The sequence below is a fragment of the Trichosurus vulpecula genome, chromosome 1 (genome assembly GCF_011100635.1).
Source record: "Trichosurus vulpecula isolate mTriVul1 chromosome 1, mTriVul1.pri, whole genome shotgun sequence".
Lineage (NCBI taxonomy): Eukaryota > Metazoa > Chordata > Mammalia > Diprotodontia > Phalangeridae > Trichosurus > Trichosurus vulpecula.
Genome location: NC_050573.1, coordinates 38,101,893 through 38,117,121, shown reverse-complemented (window position 1 = coordinate 38,117,121; position 15,229 = coordinate 38,101,893). Strand labels below are relative to the sequence as shown.

The 15,229-nt window shown below is 45.5% G+C and overlaps 1 protein-coding gene across 1 annotated transcript; it reads right to left on the bottom strand.

The window, feature by feature from the left end:
• Positions 1 to 789: 789 nt before the first annotated feature.
• DDX55 (DEAD-box helicase 55) lies at positions 790 to 14,311 on the bottom strand. The gene is made up of 14 exons (XM_036762811.1): positions 14,146 to 14,311; positions 12,254 to 12,304; positions 12,074 to 12,160; positions 11,324 to 11,415; positions 11,184 to 11,246; positions 10,545 to 10,694; positions 10,083 to 10,272; positions 8,335 to 8,417; positions 6,770 to 6,901; positions 5,725 to 5,817; positions 4,676 to 4,790; positions 3,163 to 3,331; positions 2,263 to 2,555; positions 790 to 1,681 (listed from the first exon to the last, which is right to left on the bottom strand). Exons 1-14 carry the CDS (start codon positions 14,251 to 14,253, stop codon positions 1,514 to 1,516), a joined length of 1,794 nt encoding a protein of 597 aa, XP_036618706.1. The 5' UTR covers positions 14,254 to 14,311; the 3' UTR covers positions 790 to 1,513.
• Between the last annotated feature and the right edge of the window lie 918 nt (positions 14,312 to 15,229).

Here is a 15,229-nt window from a genome sequence, read left to right as displayed (position 1 = left end):
ATATTAAACTTTCTGGTAGACTGGTGCCTAATTACAGTTTCCTAAACTGTAAAATAGATATGAGAAATTCCCAAAGGAAGTAAAATTCCTCATTAAAGATGACTAGATAAGCTATATATGATAATACCTACCTCCCGGGGGTGTTGTGAAGCTCAAATGAGACAATGTTTGTGAACAGTTTGCAAACCTGAAAGCCCCACATAAATGCTATTATTATAATATTTAATAATTCCTCAAGATATAAACAAAACTCAAGTGGAACTTAAGATGGGATGGCCCTATATCCTTTAATCTCCCCATACATGTGCCCATGACTGATGAAGGCCCACCTCAACGGACAGGACAAAATCCAGTTCCCAAGTTTTACTTCAGGTGGCAGACACAAAGCACAGCTGTCAGGGTCAGTGCTGATTCTGCACTTTACAAAGAGCCCAGGCACAAATGCTGTAAACTCCATGCAGAAGGATCCATTTTCACTGAACCACTAGGATTCATGTCTTATTTTTTACCTCCAGATAAAGAGGTCTTCAGGAATAAAAACTTGAGTTCTGTAGCTAAGAAAGTCATAAATTTCCTCTAAATCAAGGGTCCTGAAGGCATTTTGTGTCAGGTTCCGCCTTTCAGAATGTTTTGAAATGCATAAAATACAGAAAATTACAAAGGAAATCAATCGTGAAATGGCTATCAAAATACTAAGTTCACAGACCCCTGGTTAAGAACCCTGCACTAAGCAAAATTTAAAGCACTAAACTTACTTTTAGGAAAGTTACTTTGGATAAAACTGGCAACTTTTTAAACAGCACCGAAAAATTTTAGTGTTACAAGTAAATAAACTGCAAAAGGAAGCCATAAAGCCCTCTGTGCAGTACTTTGCTTTGTTAATGTACAATCTTGCCACGTTGAGTAATAGCACATGAAACCATTCAGGTCAAGATAAATGATTTCCCTAAATGAAAGTACTCCAGAAGAACTGTCCCTGGGAAAAGTGGTTTACCTTTTTGATTCTTCAAATATTCACCTTCAAAACAAAATTACCCCATGTAGAACCCACCTATAGCATATGAACCCAGCAGCAATGTCCACAAAGGAAGCCAAATTCCTGGCTAAAGGTTATAGGAAAACTATATGACTTAATAGCTGACGATCAAGTGTTATCACCTTTATTTCTTAAACTAGCTCCAAGAAAGCTGTAGAAAAATGGTCTTTTTAAAATAAATAAATCAGCGCTTATTTACACACAAAAATGTTGGTGCCCCTTGGTCAGACTGAGAAGGTGGAGGCAGAAATGAGATCCCTTGGGGATGTGATTCATGGCCTCTTCTAGGCAAACATAGCAGCTTCTGCAGAAAGGATATCGACCAAGATTTCCACTTGGGGCAGGAACAGAACAGTTGTGTCCCGTTCCTTCTCACCATCACCCCCAGTACAGGGTCACTTCACCAGGCCCTTCCCTGAATCTGATAGAGATTGGACCCTCCACTGATGCTGCACCCACCACATGGCCCAAGATGAGTCAGCCGTCATCACCTTCCAGATCTGAGGACCCCAGATCCTTGCCTCTGCCACCTGCCAGCAACCTCTTCTCAAACTCCTCTTCACTCATTTTGCCCTTTTTTAGCTTTTTCAGCAGCCTTGTATCATTGAGCAGCTCTTGCATGTCTTCATCTTCAATATCAAAATCCTGGAAGCAGAAAGAGCCAACGATGGTTAGTTAAATTCCTGGCAACATAAATGCATGGTAGAAGCAAGTGGCTTAGACATTTTTAAAGGTTTATGGATGCCCCCTGCTTGGCATGGCATGGCCTCTTTCCATGCTATCCCACTACCAATCATACCGCCCCCACCCCCAACACACACCTAAAACTCTTCCTTTTAACAAAAACAGACCAAAGTGGATGCAATGTTCCACAACACCCCAGAGTTCCCCCCTTTTCTCTACTGAGATGAAGGAAGTATGTTTCCTCCCCCATCTTCCAAAACTAATATTGGTCCCAAAGACTCATTTTTAAAAATTATACGTGCATGCCCCTCAAAAACTGTAATTACTTGCTCATCAAATTATATTTAATTTGCTCACCACAAAAATAATTACTAGAAACCAGTCACCAAAATGTAAAAAGTGGCAAAAGTTTTAAGCCCTTACCTCCATCTGTCCAAATGACTTCTGTTTTTAAGACCACTTAGAAGCATACTTTGTATTTACTCAGGGATTCAAAGGTGAATTTACACGTGACTTAACCAAAAGAAAGTTGTATACTTTACCTCTTCTCTTTTCCTCTTTTCAATCATTTTTTTCTTCTTTTCCTTCTTGGCTTTCTGCTTTGACCAGGCTTTGTTCTTGATAAATTTCTTTCTCCCTTCATTCTCTTTTTTTTCTTTTCTTTGTTGCTCTAGAAATTTCTGTCTCTGTTTCTCTCTGTTTTTATCTTTAAATGCAATCGTGTCTGTATCAATAGTAACAGGCACAAAATCCGGAAACTGTTTTCCCCTTAGCTCTGGCATCTTGGGCATCCGTAATAGGGCAAAACCTCGGGCAAGACTGGCAAAATCTAGATCTAAATGATTTAAAAATCAGCGTTAGTCACAATCAGAAAAAAAAACAACTTGTACCTTGATAGAATTAGTTAGCTGGGGGTTTTTTTTATGAAAATAAAGATTTTAATGTTTTTGGAGAAAGTAAAATACTTTATACTTTTTTACAAACTACTAAAATCTGAGTATCAGTATGTCTGCAAAATTCAGTGGCCAGTAACTTCTATTTCACGAGGAAGCCGGTGTAGCAGTGGCTAGTTTTGGGCCTAGGGTCGACTTTAACTCCAGCCTCAGACACTAACCAGCTGTGTGACCTCCGCCTCAGCTTCCTCACCTGTAGCATGGGGATAATGACAGCACTCACGTCACAGGACTGTTGTGAGGGTCAAATGAGATAATCTTTGTAAAGCCCCAAGCCCAGCGCCTGCACACAGTAGGTGCTGAATAAATGTTGCTGTTGCTGTTATTGGTGTGGCCTATTGAAACTCAAGACCCAAGGATACGTTTTCTTAACAATGCCAAAAGTATCAATACCAACATGCAGGGTACTAACTTAACACAACAGCAATATTTTGGAAAATAGTGGATATGTGAGGTGGGAGCAAAAATTAGCCAATGGCAAAAGTTCACCTTTTAATCGGAAGATGAGATTACATTCGTGCTTTGCATAGGCCTGGACACAAGATACAAAAGCTTTCATCCCCTTCTCAAACACTGCTCGGTCTGCCAGAGCCATTGACTTTAGCTGGGGGAGAAGGTCAGCAGGGTTCTTCTGTGACTTCATCTCCTGCAGGGGACACTGCAAAAATCACGGCCTTCAATACTGGGCCTGAATCCCATAAACTGTCTCTAGCGCCCGCAGTAACCCCCCCCCACCCCCCGCAGCTGTCATTAGTGAACTTGGAGCATTCACCCAGACAACACCATCACAGAATTTAGAGCTGAAAGGGACACAGGCCATCTAGTCCAAACCCCTCATTTATTTTTTTTTTAAATACACAGAACCATTCCTTTTATTTAATTAAATTTTTTTTAATTAGCAAGCATTTTTTCATTCTCCCTCTCACTACCCTCTCCAAAAAAAACCTCCAAACCCAAAGGCCTATAAAATATGCATAATCAAGCAAAACAAATCCACTGGCTATGCCCAACTGGTCAATGTGCCTTATGCTGCCCCTGGTTCCTTGTCTTTCTGTTGGGAGGTGCGTTCCCCCCACGCCCACGTCATACATGAGAGGAGCAGAAGGGGCCTGCCCCAACAGAATTCATGTTCATGTTCCCTATGTGATGGTCCCCCAGCTCTGACATTCCATGTTCTAATGGCCTTCCCCACACTATGGACATTCTCTTCTCTCCACTTCCTCCCTTTCCTCTTTGCTCCTGATCCTCCTACATTTGGAATGTCCCCCTGCGCCCACTCTCTTCCTCCCTTAGTGAATCCCTGCCCAGCCTTTGAAGCCCAATCCAAAGTGGCCTGTCACCCTCCCACTCCAGGAAGCCTGTCTTGAACCCTGAGGCCATCGTGACCTTCACGCCCCACGCCCCAGACCTCATCTGGGCTCTGCTGTTTTGTAACGGAAGCTACATTATTCCGTACTGGGCCAGTCATCTGTGTAAGTGCCCTATTCCCCAAAGGACTGTAAGCTCAGTGGAGGCCAGGCTGTCCCAGAATGACAGGACTAGAGATGTAGAGCTGGAGGGACCTCAGAGTCCACCAAGCCCAACTCTCCCTCATTTTACAAATGAGGAAACTAAGGCTGAGGTGATGGAACTTGCCTTGGTCACACAGCTAGGAAGGGTCAGAGCAGAATTTGAACCCAGGTCTTCTAAATCCAAGTTCAGCACTGGATCCTGTATGCTGCACATTTCAATAAGATGAAAGGGACTAACTACAACCTTAAATCTCAAAAACCAGCTGAATGTTTCATTTTCTCTGTAAGTTCAGAGCAGAACGGGGCTTTAGACATATTCAGCTCACTCATTCCACAGAAATGAAGGCGTTGAGAGGCTAACGCAGGGACTTGGCCAAAGTCCCAGCCACTCAGGGCAGAGCCCTCTCCCACCCCCAATCCCGAACTCCTCCCTTACCGGTCTCTTCCCCATCATGTCACTGAGTGTTGGAGGAAAAGAGAAGACAACTTACTTTTTGGTTGATGGAGAGGAAGTTGACATAGGACTCTTCCATGGGAAGCAGGAACACAAGTGCGCTGCCAGCATGGCCGATCCGTGCTGTGCGCCCACAGCGATGCACAAATGCACTGTGAGCGAAGAACAGGGGAGAAGATGCAGTGAGCAGCCCCAGAAAAACAAGAGCAATGTGAGGGAAAGCCGTCTGAGTGTGGAGGCCAGTCTCGGTCCCAAAGACAAGACTGAGGAATGGGGGGGGGAGAGGGGAGGGAGGGAGGCTCTGCCCCTACAGACTCCAGAACAGGCTGCATCCCTCCAAGGCTTTTTTGCTTAAACTCCTCCCACAGCAGTAACATGCCTTCTGTGAGCTGCAGTGCAGAAGAAGCCAAAGCTGAGGGATGAGGACACACAACGAGGTGAAATCAATGCTAAATTCTGTGCTGTGAGCACCAATCTGAGAAAGTTACTGATAACAATAAGGAAAACTGGTAAGAGGACATTTTCCTATTAATCAAAAGAGAAGCTCCATAGATCAGGCCACATTGAGCCCTCATATGTAAGTAACCCTCTGGCCACACAGCACTGGGAAGAGGGGCAGGGTCCTGGAGGCAGGAGGACCTAGGTTCAAATACCTTACACTTACTAGCTGTGGGACCCTGGGCTGACTTAATCACTGTAAAACACCTCTCGAAGTTAGAGATAGGTGGCAATCAGCATCAGCGTTGGGAATTCTGACAGTAACAATTGTCTAGACCACCACAGGTCTTGGACACATGTGGGACAGGGCTCAGTGGTGAAGAGAACACTCCCCAATGACCAAACTTCCTTGACCCACACAAGTGTGGGCCACTTACGAGTCTCTGAGCTGCCCGGAGGCCCCAAGAAGTGTGGCCGGCATGTGCAGGTGGCAGGCTCTGAACTCAGGGCTTCCTAAGTCTGAGGTCAACCCTCTAACCACTGCACCACTCATGACATCAATACCAATTCTTTTTAAAGCAACATTATTGCCAAATAGTATGCTTACAAACTGCTTTCACAGCCATTATCAGAAAGAACATGTTGTACCTTGCATTGCTAGGTGGGTCATACTGCAAAACCCAATTTACTTCGGGAATGTCTATTCCCCGGGCCATCACATCAGTGCACACTAAAATACCACTGTGAAATTGAAAAAAGAAAGTATTTATTACAATTAAAAGTTAACTAGCTTCATTATCACCAAATAGTACTTAGTGAGTATTTTATTCTACAAGAATCTGTGTTAAGAACATGTAGTGATAGAAACATCTGTCAGAATTAACTGTGTGTAAGATGGGACCAAAAGCAAGGTGAATAGAAAAACTGTATTTTCTAATCCCAAGAGAAGCCTGACTGCATATATAGTATCTTCAAAGCCTGGCATACAAACAGGATGTATGATTCTCTACATTTGGGGGGGGCCTTTCCTCTGAAAATCTCAAGTATCTGACAAAATTTATTGCTCCAACGGCACAAAATCTGATTAAAATATCCAACTCCCATTGAAAATGTGGATCAAAGGCAAAATGTAGTATTCATTCCTCTACAGTGTGGACACACGACATGCATGCTGAAGGGCCAAATACAGCATACGTAAAGTTTTTAGCAAAAACCTTTTCTCACCTAATTAGGGAGCTTAACTGCTTACCTACGACTTGGCACATAACTAACTACAACCAGGCGTCAAGCCTCAATTAAATAATAATTGTAAAAAGTCGTCATGGAGCCTACACACATGGTAACTGATCATGCAACTTAATATCTGGAAAAAACACAGATGCCTCTGCTCTTCCAGTCATTCAAAGACAAGAGTGACGTTTTTCTTCCTCAAATTAAACAGTGCTATCCAGTGTGTGGCAGTACCCTCAAGCCCAGAAAGTCAACTATTTTTCAATGTCCAAGCTGCCAAGGTGTAAGACCTACCCCGTGGGCAGCCACAGCAAGAGCACATTCGGCTGGAAGGAGCCTGCCATGCAGCGGAAATGAGCAGGACCTTGTAACACAATGTTCTCGTTCCACCACAACTGACTTCAATGTTCTGTGTCTTTTCTGCCCCCAAGACCAAGTGAAATCTGGCAAGAAGCAAACGTACCTTTGCAGCTTGCGAAACTCCATAAATATCTTATTGCGTTTATATTTCATCTTCCCATGAATGCACATTATTTTTACATTCTTAACCAGGGCCTCCAGAGCCTTCCCATAATATTCCACACAGGCACAGGTACTGTGGGGACCAAAAAAAAAAAACAAACACCTAAAATCTCAGCACAATCTGTGCTCCCAGAGTCTTTGAAATAAAACTGGCAGGGGAGGGAAGCTACCAAGAGATAAGATAAACCTACTCTCAATTGTCATTTTTCAAACTTAAAAATTTTCAAAATAAATAACAGAGGAATGACAGAAGTATTAAAAGACTCTTCCTAATGATGAGAGAGTGGCAAATACAACACAGTCCCCAACACCAATCTGCAGAACTTGGCCTCTTGGGTCAAGGGGTTAAAGTCCTTTGATGACAAATATGTTTTGTATGAGTTAAAACACTAAGCTTTTGGTCTCCACAGCCAAGATCTATAGGTAGGGAAGTCGTAATGTCTTCTAGTCAAAGTTCCTGACTTCCAAATAGGAGGCTGCCTAAACTAAAATGCTAACTTACCACCACCAAAATAATACCTTATATATGCACGTTTTAGTTTTCAAAGCACTTTCTCACACATTATATTATCTGATTTTCTCGCTAACATATTAACATTCTCATTTTACTAATGAGGAAACTGAGGCCCAGAGATATTAAGTGATTCTTCTCTTAAGATAGGGGTGAGGAACCTGTGGCTTCTGTGAAGTTTGGATTCAGTCAAAGGGCCACACTTGAGGTCCCGGGGGCAACATGTGGCCTGAAAGCCGAAGGTTCCCCATTCCTGCCTTATGTGGCCAATATGATGGCAAAGCCAGGACTAAAATCAAATGCCTCCCAATCAGGTGCCTTTCTTACTCTGCCATAAGGCCCGATTCCAGGTCTGGCTTTTTTCTTTTTATTTCCTCCACCTAAACAGCTCCTTCACCTTGTTGTTTAGTCACTTTTAGTCATGTCGAACTTTTCCTGACCCCATTTAGGGTTTTCTTGGCAGAGATACTGGAGCAGTTTCCCATTTCTTTCACCAGCTCATTTTGCAGATGAGGAAACTGAGACAAACAAAGTTAAGTGACTCATCCAAGGTCAAACATCTAGTAAGTGTCTGAAGCCACACTGAACTCAAGAAGATGAGTCTTCTTGACTCCAGGCCTAGTCCCCCATCCACTGCACCACCTAGCTGCCCTTACCCTACTAAAAGAAGATTAACTTGAGATTCTCCAAAAATAGCTACTGCTGCTGACCTCCAGAAAACAATGCACTCTGGTGATGGGATGACAAGTGATGAAGAAGTGCATGTACCACACTTTCATAACCACAGCTGGGTTTGAGCCAAGAGAATAAAGGCAAAGCCTGGACAAACTTGTTCCTGGTTTCCATTTTGAAACCAGGGCCAATACTATTGTGGAGAGAATCCAAAGAGACTGGAAGCCTGGGAACACTTATGCATGCACCTTGTACCAAGAACAATATTTTGCTGGATCACTCCAAGCACTTTCCCCAGTCCCAAGGGAGCCCAAGAACTATACCTGAAGAACACCAGGTGTTTCTCCTGCTTATGATTTCGGAGAAAATGCACAAGTTGATTAAACTTCTCATCTGCTCTGCATACCTGCACAGTAACAAAGGAGTGAAAGCTAAAAGGTATGAAAAATTTTCAAAAGACAACTTTGAACATGGTACAGTAAAAAGAGTCCCAACTGAGGAGTCAGCCTATCAAAGGACAAACAGCACCTGCCACCGAGAGGTGGGCCCTTTCTCATCCCTGAGCCTCAACGTCCTCATCTGTAAAATGGGATCACAATCCCCGCACTGTCTGCTTCACAGGGCCATTGTGGGAAAAGGCTTTGAACACCTTGAGAGGCTACAAAAATGCAAGTTAATTTTTACAACATGCTCTACATCGTATTTTTCAGTCCCAGAACACAGATTTGAAGGAAACTGATTCACTCATTCACTGGATATTTTGGCTGGAATGATAATCAGCCATTTCCTTAGAGGCACAGACTCCAGGCTACCACTGTTGATCAAAGTGAAATTAAAGCACAGGATCACAGCGTGGAAAGGGGCATCATGGACTTCAAATACATCCTCCAGGGTCCATGTGTAACTGCACCAAAATTTTAATAAGTGCTCAAAAAAAACAAGTGTGAAGTTTCTGTTCGTAGTACATAACAGAATCACAGGATCTCAGCACAGCAAGGGACCGCAGAGACCACATCAGCTACCTCATCCCTGACCAAGAATCACCTTCCTCAAAACTCTGATGCACCCACCCAACCCTTCCAAGGTGGCCCATCCTACTTTTAGATAGCTCTGATTCGGAGAAAGTTTTTCCTGAAAACGAGCTTCCATTTGCCTCAAAGAAATGTCACTCCTGACTGGGGTCAAGGAAAACTAGTGTTACCTGTTTGTACAACAGGCCTTCAAATACTGGAAGAGAGATGGGAATAGGGAACACTTTGATGTTGAGGGGATGGGGGAAGAATCTGAAATGCTACATCTCACTTATATCACATCCCCTCTTCCGCCTCCCCCATCTCCACTAAAATGGTAACTCAGGATATTTGGTGAACAAATGAATAAATGAACGAGTGAGAAGGATTGAAAAGCAGAGGTGTTGGCACGCATCTCCAAAGAAAGCCAACAGGGGGAGCTGCAGGATCTAAATCAAACATTTGCCAAGAAGAATATCATCTTTCTGACCTAGAGATCTAATTTCCCAAAAACCTTTCCACTGTCTAGCCAGGAAAACAAAAACTTATGGGAAAGCAAACTGTAAATCCTACCTATCCCCAGAGGCCAGACCCATATTCAAAATAATATTTATCCTGCCATGCAGAATCATCTGAAATGTCACTCAAAGTTTCCTTGTGACAGACTACAGATGAGAAGTCAGGTCTTTCCCTGCCAGAACGTGTGGAGGCTTCTAGTCTTCCTTTAAGCAAGCACTTAAATATACGGGGGCAAAGACTTCATCTGGAAATAGCGCCCAGGCACGGATGGTTAATTACTGCCTGCACCCAGTAGGCAGACAATAAAGAAATACTGGCTGAATGAGTCAAAGAAAACATCCTGTGCTACAAAGAGTCATTAGGTTCTCAGTTCTTTAACAAAGTAACATTCTAAACAATGGCTACAGGTCCCAGACTGCAGGTCTCGTTTCCAGGGCACAATAAGCCAATTCTACAATAGCTCTCATCTATCAATGGTGAGTCCCTAGAACCTTTCTAAGAGAAATCAAGGGGTCCCTTGACAAAGCCTGGCAACTCCTCACCATGTAGTAGTTCTGCAGGCGGCTGGGAGTCTTCTGGGTGCTGGTGGCTGCCACCCCTTTCTCTTTCACTGAAATGCGGACGGGATTCCGAAGCCCGGCCCTTACCAGGTTCTCAACCTCTTGAGTTTGAGTGGCAGAGAAGAGGCCTGTTCTCCTCTGCTTTGGCAAAAATTCCAGAATGGTATTTATACTGGTAATAGAGACAAAAAAGTAAGTACCCAGGACAACACGATGAAGCAGTAATACTTCTGACAGGGTGAAAGATGCTTTAAGAAAGATTAAAAAAATTCAATCCCAGGAGACAAAGAAAGAGTTGAGACCAAAATTTCACAGGAGGATACAAAGCATCAGGCAATCCGAAGAAACCGTGTCCTGATATTGTTTTAAAATGACCAGAGGACTTAGCCAAAAATCAAGTGAGAAAAAAAGAAGGCTCATCCAGAGTGGTTCTGCCCAAAGTACCTTGCTTCAAACCCCATATCCAGAAGGCGGTCTGCTTCATCCAACACCAGCACGTCAAGGGACTTCACACAATTTGCCAAATCCAACCCTTCTGCCTTTCTCCTGAACATGTCCTCCAAGCGGCCTGGAGTGGCAACTACGATGTTCCCACTTGGGAAAGAAAAATAAAGGGGGCCCTTTCTTGACTTCTCTAGCATTCATCAGTATGACCAAAGATTCAAAGAATTTCATATGCCCAAATATGCATCTAAGCCCCAGTTAAAAAGAATGATCAGTCTAAGATTCATTATCAAACAAAGCATGCCAAAAGGGTAAATCTGGACTACAAAAGTGGTGGGACAGTGAAGGGGGAGAAAGTGGGAAGAGGACTGATGGGAAAAGGAATTCAAGTCCTCCCTTTTTGTCTCAATGATCCTGAGAGGGGACTCATCTTCAGGGCATTAAAGAAAGGTGGCAAAATAAAAACTCAAAAGGGAAACTGGTCTGGGGATCAAATCCCTGAGACAAAAAGAGACCAGGGAAGAGGCAAGCTGGCCACAGCAAAGGGAGTGCTCAGGTCTCCTTCATCATATGAGGCAGCAGCCCCTCCTACGTGCAGAGCTACGAAGTGAAATTAAAGGAGAAAGCAAGCCAACTCACCCCTGTTCTTTGAACCTCTCAACATCTTCTCCTGGGTTCCTACCACCAATTAAAAGAATCTGGCTAAAATAAGAAACAAGACTCAGCAAATCAGGCACAATAAGAGTCTGTGCTTAACTAAAAGTGTAAACATGATGTACCTAAATTGTGGGAAGTGCTTAGAAAAATGTAGCAGCACTTCATTGATCTGGATGGCAAGCTCTCTTGTGGGTGTGATGATGATGGCTCCGACCTACACAGCAGGAAAAATTTCAATGACTTCACACACAACACAGAATTAATAACTGACAGGTCTGTGGCATTTTGAAGTTGTAAAGCACTTGAAGCATGTTACCCCCATCTGACCTTCATGACAACCCAGTGGGATGAGGCCACAGCTTGGATCATGCCCATTTTATAGATGAGCAAATGAAGGTTAAGTGACCCACCCAGGATCACACAGCCAGTGAGAATCCCGGCCGTGTCTTCCTACATCGTTCTCAACTACCTCACCAATTCTCAGCATCGACTCTTCTCACAAATCAGTCAAAATTCATGCTAAAGGAAACTATCATAATGGGGGAACTCACAAGGACCGCGCATATCACTGCTCCGAGCGGCTGCTGTGACTCATAGCGTTCCATTTATTATTATGTTTAGGCTTCCTACATTCAGTACAATTTAATTCAACGTGATTTACTAAGCTTCAGTGTGTAGAACGTAATGCTGGCTGCACACGTGGAATTCACAGTCCAGTAGAGGGACCCAGGACACACACACAAAATAATACAAAGAGAGCACTGGAGCAGAACCAAACTGAGGGTTATGTGAGGACACAACACACCTGCAGCAGCACTGACAGCATCTAAGCTAAGGACTGATGGTGACCAATGACACAAGCATCATTTTACCTGCATTTTTTTTAACTTCTCTTCCCTCCTCAGCAGAACCTGCAGGATGGGAATGACAAAGGCCAGTGTTTTGCCGCTACCTGTGACCTATATATAGAACAAAGAGGTTTTAGTCAAAGGTCTTTTCCCTATTGTAAAAAACCTGAGTAAAGATGGACAGTGATTTCAAAGCATACTCACAGCTTCTGCAGCTACATCTTTGTTTTTCATAAAGAGAGGGATGGTCGCAGACTAGAGAAAAAGAAGAAAGAGACCATTTAAACACTGAACAACCTTAGAGGTGAAAAGGCAGTTTTAGAGATCACCTCATCAAGTGCCCCACCAAGGTCAAAGAGAGGCCAAAGGTGATCAGATCACCTCCCTTCCAATCAAGAGTCACTGTCACTCTGTGAGGAAAGACCCATCCTATGGTCTACCAGGCTGTTTCTCCAAAGGAAACCTGGTCATGAGGGACCTGGGAATGCCCCAGTGCCCCATCTTCTCTGAAGGAGCTGGCTGGCTTCAGCTCCCACCCCTGCTCACCTGGTTAACTAACTAGACAAGCAAAAGAGGGCAGGAGGAGGAGGGGGGCAGGTGAGGGTCTGCCACTAAGTCACCTATCACTTTGATTTTCTGGGCCTCAGTTTGTAAAATCTAAAATCTGTAAAATGAGGGGACTGGATTAAATGTTCTTTAAGGACTCTACTAGCTCAAGAATCCTATGACACCACAGTAGTTAACTAGCTGTGTAACCTCCCTTCTGGGACCTCAGTTTCCTTATGGCAAAATGAGGAGGGAGAGAGACACAGAACATGAGAGCTGAAGGAAATTAGGGGTTATCAAAATTACAGACTGTCCATCACTCTCTTCTGCTTGATACTCTCTCCGCTCTGGTTTTCTGTGACACTGTTCCCTCTAGATTCTCCTCAAAGGATCCAATGAGGTATGCGTATGATGGGGTGCTTGTGCTTGGACCCCAATTCCAAGATCACATTTCTCCCTAACTTCAAAACACTACCCCTGAGAGTTTTCTCCCCCGCCGGAGGACACGATGCCTAATCATAACTCATGAATGGGCCCTAGGAAGACAAACTACCTTTCCTTGTCACAAAAACAAGCTGACCTCTCTTGTCAAAACAGGACTATCTTGTAACCACAGAATTATCATGTATTTTTTTTGAATTTTTTTTTTAATTACCATGTATTGATTCCCAAAGTTATCATGTTCAATCCAGAAGTCAAGCTATGATATGGTCATCAACTCTCAAAACTATCTTGCTACAGATGTAACAGACCAAAAACACACCAAAAACACACCCCTGAGAAACCCCTTCCCCGGTTTGCAGAAGTGAACGACGCCTGTGACCAAGGCTGTTAGTTTTCCCCTAATTAGCATGTTTGCTTTTCCTATAGAAGCTTTAGCATCATTCCCGTTAGGCTTCGACTTCCTTGAGGAGTCTGCCCGCTCCAACAGTATAACAATAAATCTCGGCCACCTTGACTTAAAGAACGCTTGAGTCCGTGAATTCATTCCAGACGACCCCGTCCAGTGCTCCGGTCCTCCAGGGGTCCCTGGACCTCTCAAACCCCCCTCATGACATACACCGGTTACCCTGGCGCCTGGCACACAGTAAGTACTAAATAGGTGTCTGCTCCTCACCACCTCCCCTCCCCAGGTCCTTGGGCTTCATGGGCGATGCCTCCCAGCTCTTCCCACCTTCGGGTGCCAGGACTTTATCTAGGTCACTGAGGAGCCGCGTTAAACGAGTCCCAATGCCGGATTCGACAGATGAGAAAACTCAGGCCCAGAGTAGGAAGAGGACTTTGTGCTCCATCACGCATCTGACCCACGAAGCCACACCAAACGCGCTTTACGGGCGAAGGCTGCACGGCATGGGGCACGGACACTGACCGGGGCCAAGGTCCCGGACCTCTGGGCGTCCCCGGCATCGGCGAGCGGTCCGCCTTTCCGCGAGGGGATCACCCCGGGGCGGGGGACAGGGATCCCCGGAAAAGCAGCCTGCTCGGGCCTCTCCTTCCCCCATCAGTCCTCCCCGGGACGGGCTTCCCTTCTCTTCCCCGCCCTCACCGACCTGCACCGGTGTCATGCGGGGGAAGCCGAGCTCGCGCAGAGCTGCCAGCACCCGCGGGTGCAGCGGCACCGGCAGCGTCTCCCAGGCGCCTTCCGTCACCTGCTCCATCCCGCCCCACCGCAGCCGCAGCTCCGTGAACTCCGCAATAGACCACTCTTCCCCACAGTCGGCCGCGACCCACATCCGCTTCCGGAGAGTGCGCCTTCGGACGACTCCGCGAAGCGCGGCGCACCCAGAACCAAGGTTCCGGGCCGGAGGCCGGGGGACCAGGCGGCCGGGGTCGGGGGTGGGGGGGAGGGGGTTGACGTTGCGCGCCTGCGCAGAGCCTCCCAGTGCCGGCTGCGGCTTAACGAGCTGGCTGGGGCGGAGGCACGAGGTCTGAAGTGTACCCCGCCCCCAGCCTCTGCTGCCACCGGGGGCTGCTCGGTTCCGGACCTCCTGGGGTCGTGCAGTGGCAGAAGCCAACCAAAATAAGACGTCCCCCTAGTTACTAAGGGACTTCATGCTGTCCCCGGAATTCAGCCCGGGCCGGGTATGCAGGGGCTATAAAACCGCGCTCAGGGAGAGTTCAAGTCCAGCTTCTGATATGGATTTGCTGTGTGCGCTTTGGAAGGTCGTTTAACGTCAGCCTCATTTAACCTTGATCCCCGGTAAAACGGAGTCAGTAGCAGCCCTGCCTCCCCGACGTGGGAGGATCCTAAGAGTTAACACCGAAAGCACTTAGCAACGCTTAAAGCGCGGTATTCAAGTCTGCCGTTACAATTAACGTCTTGGTGCCTCAGGCTTATTGTGCGAAACTAAGCTTACCAACAGCAGAAGAGCGTTTTCTCTGCTACTATAAACCACAGGTTGGGATCAAAATTCAATTCCACGAACATTTATTAAGCTGAGACAAAATAGAAACATTCTGGGGAGGGAGTAGGACAAAAAGGCAGAGCACCTGGGTCTGGACAAGGCTCAGCTCTCTTGCTTCCAACCTGTGAGACTTTCAGCAAGACAGCGCTTTGCAGATTCTCTGCGTTGCAATGAATCCGAGTTCAGCCAGACCAACCCGTTCCCAGCTTGGCTTGAAGACCTCCAGTGA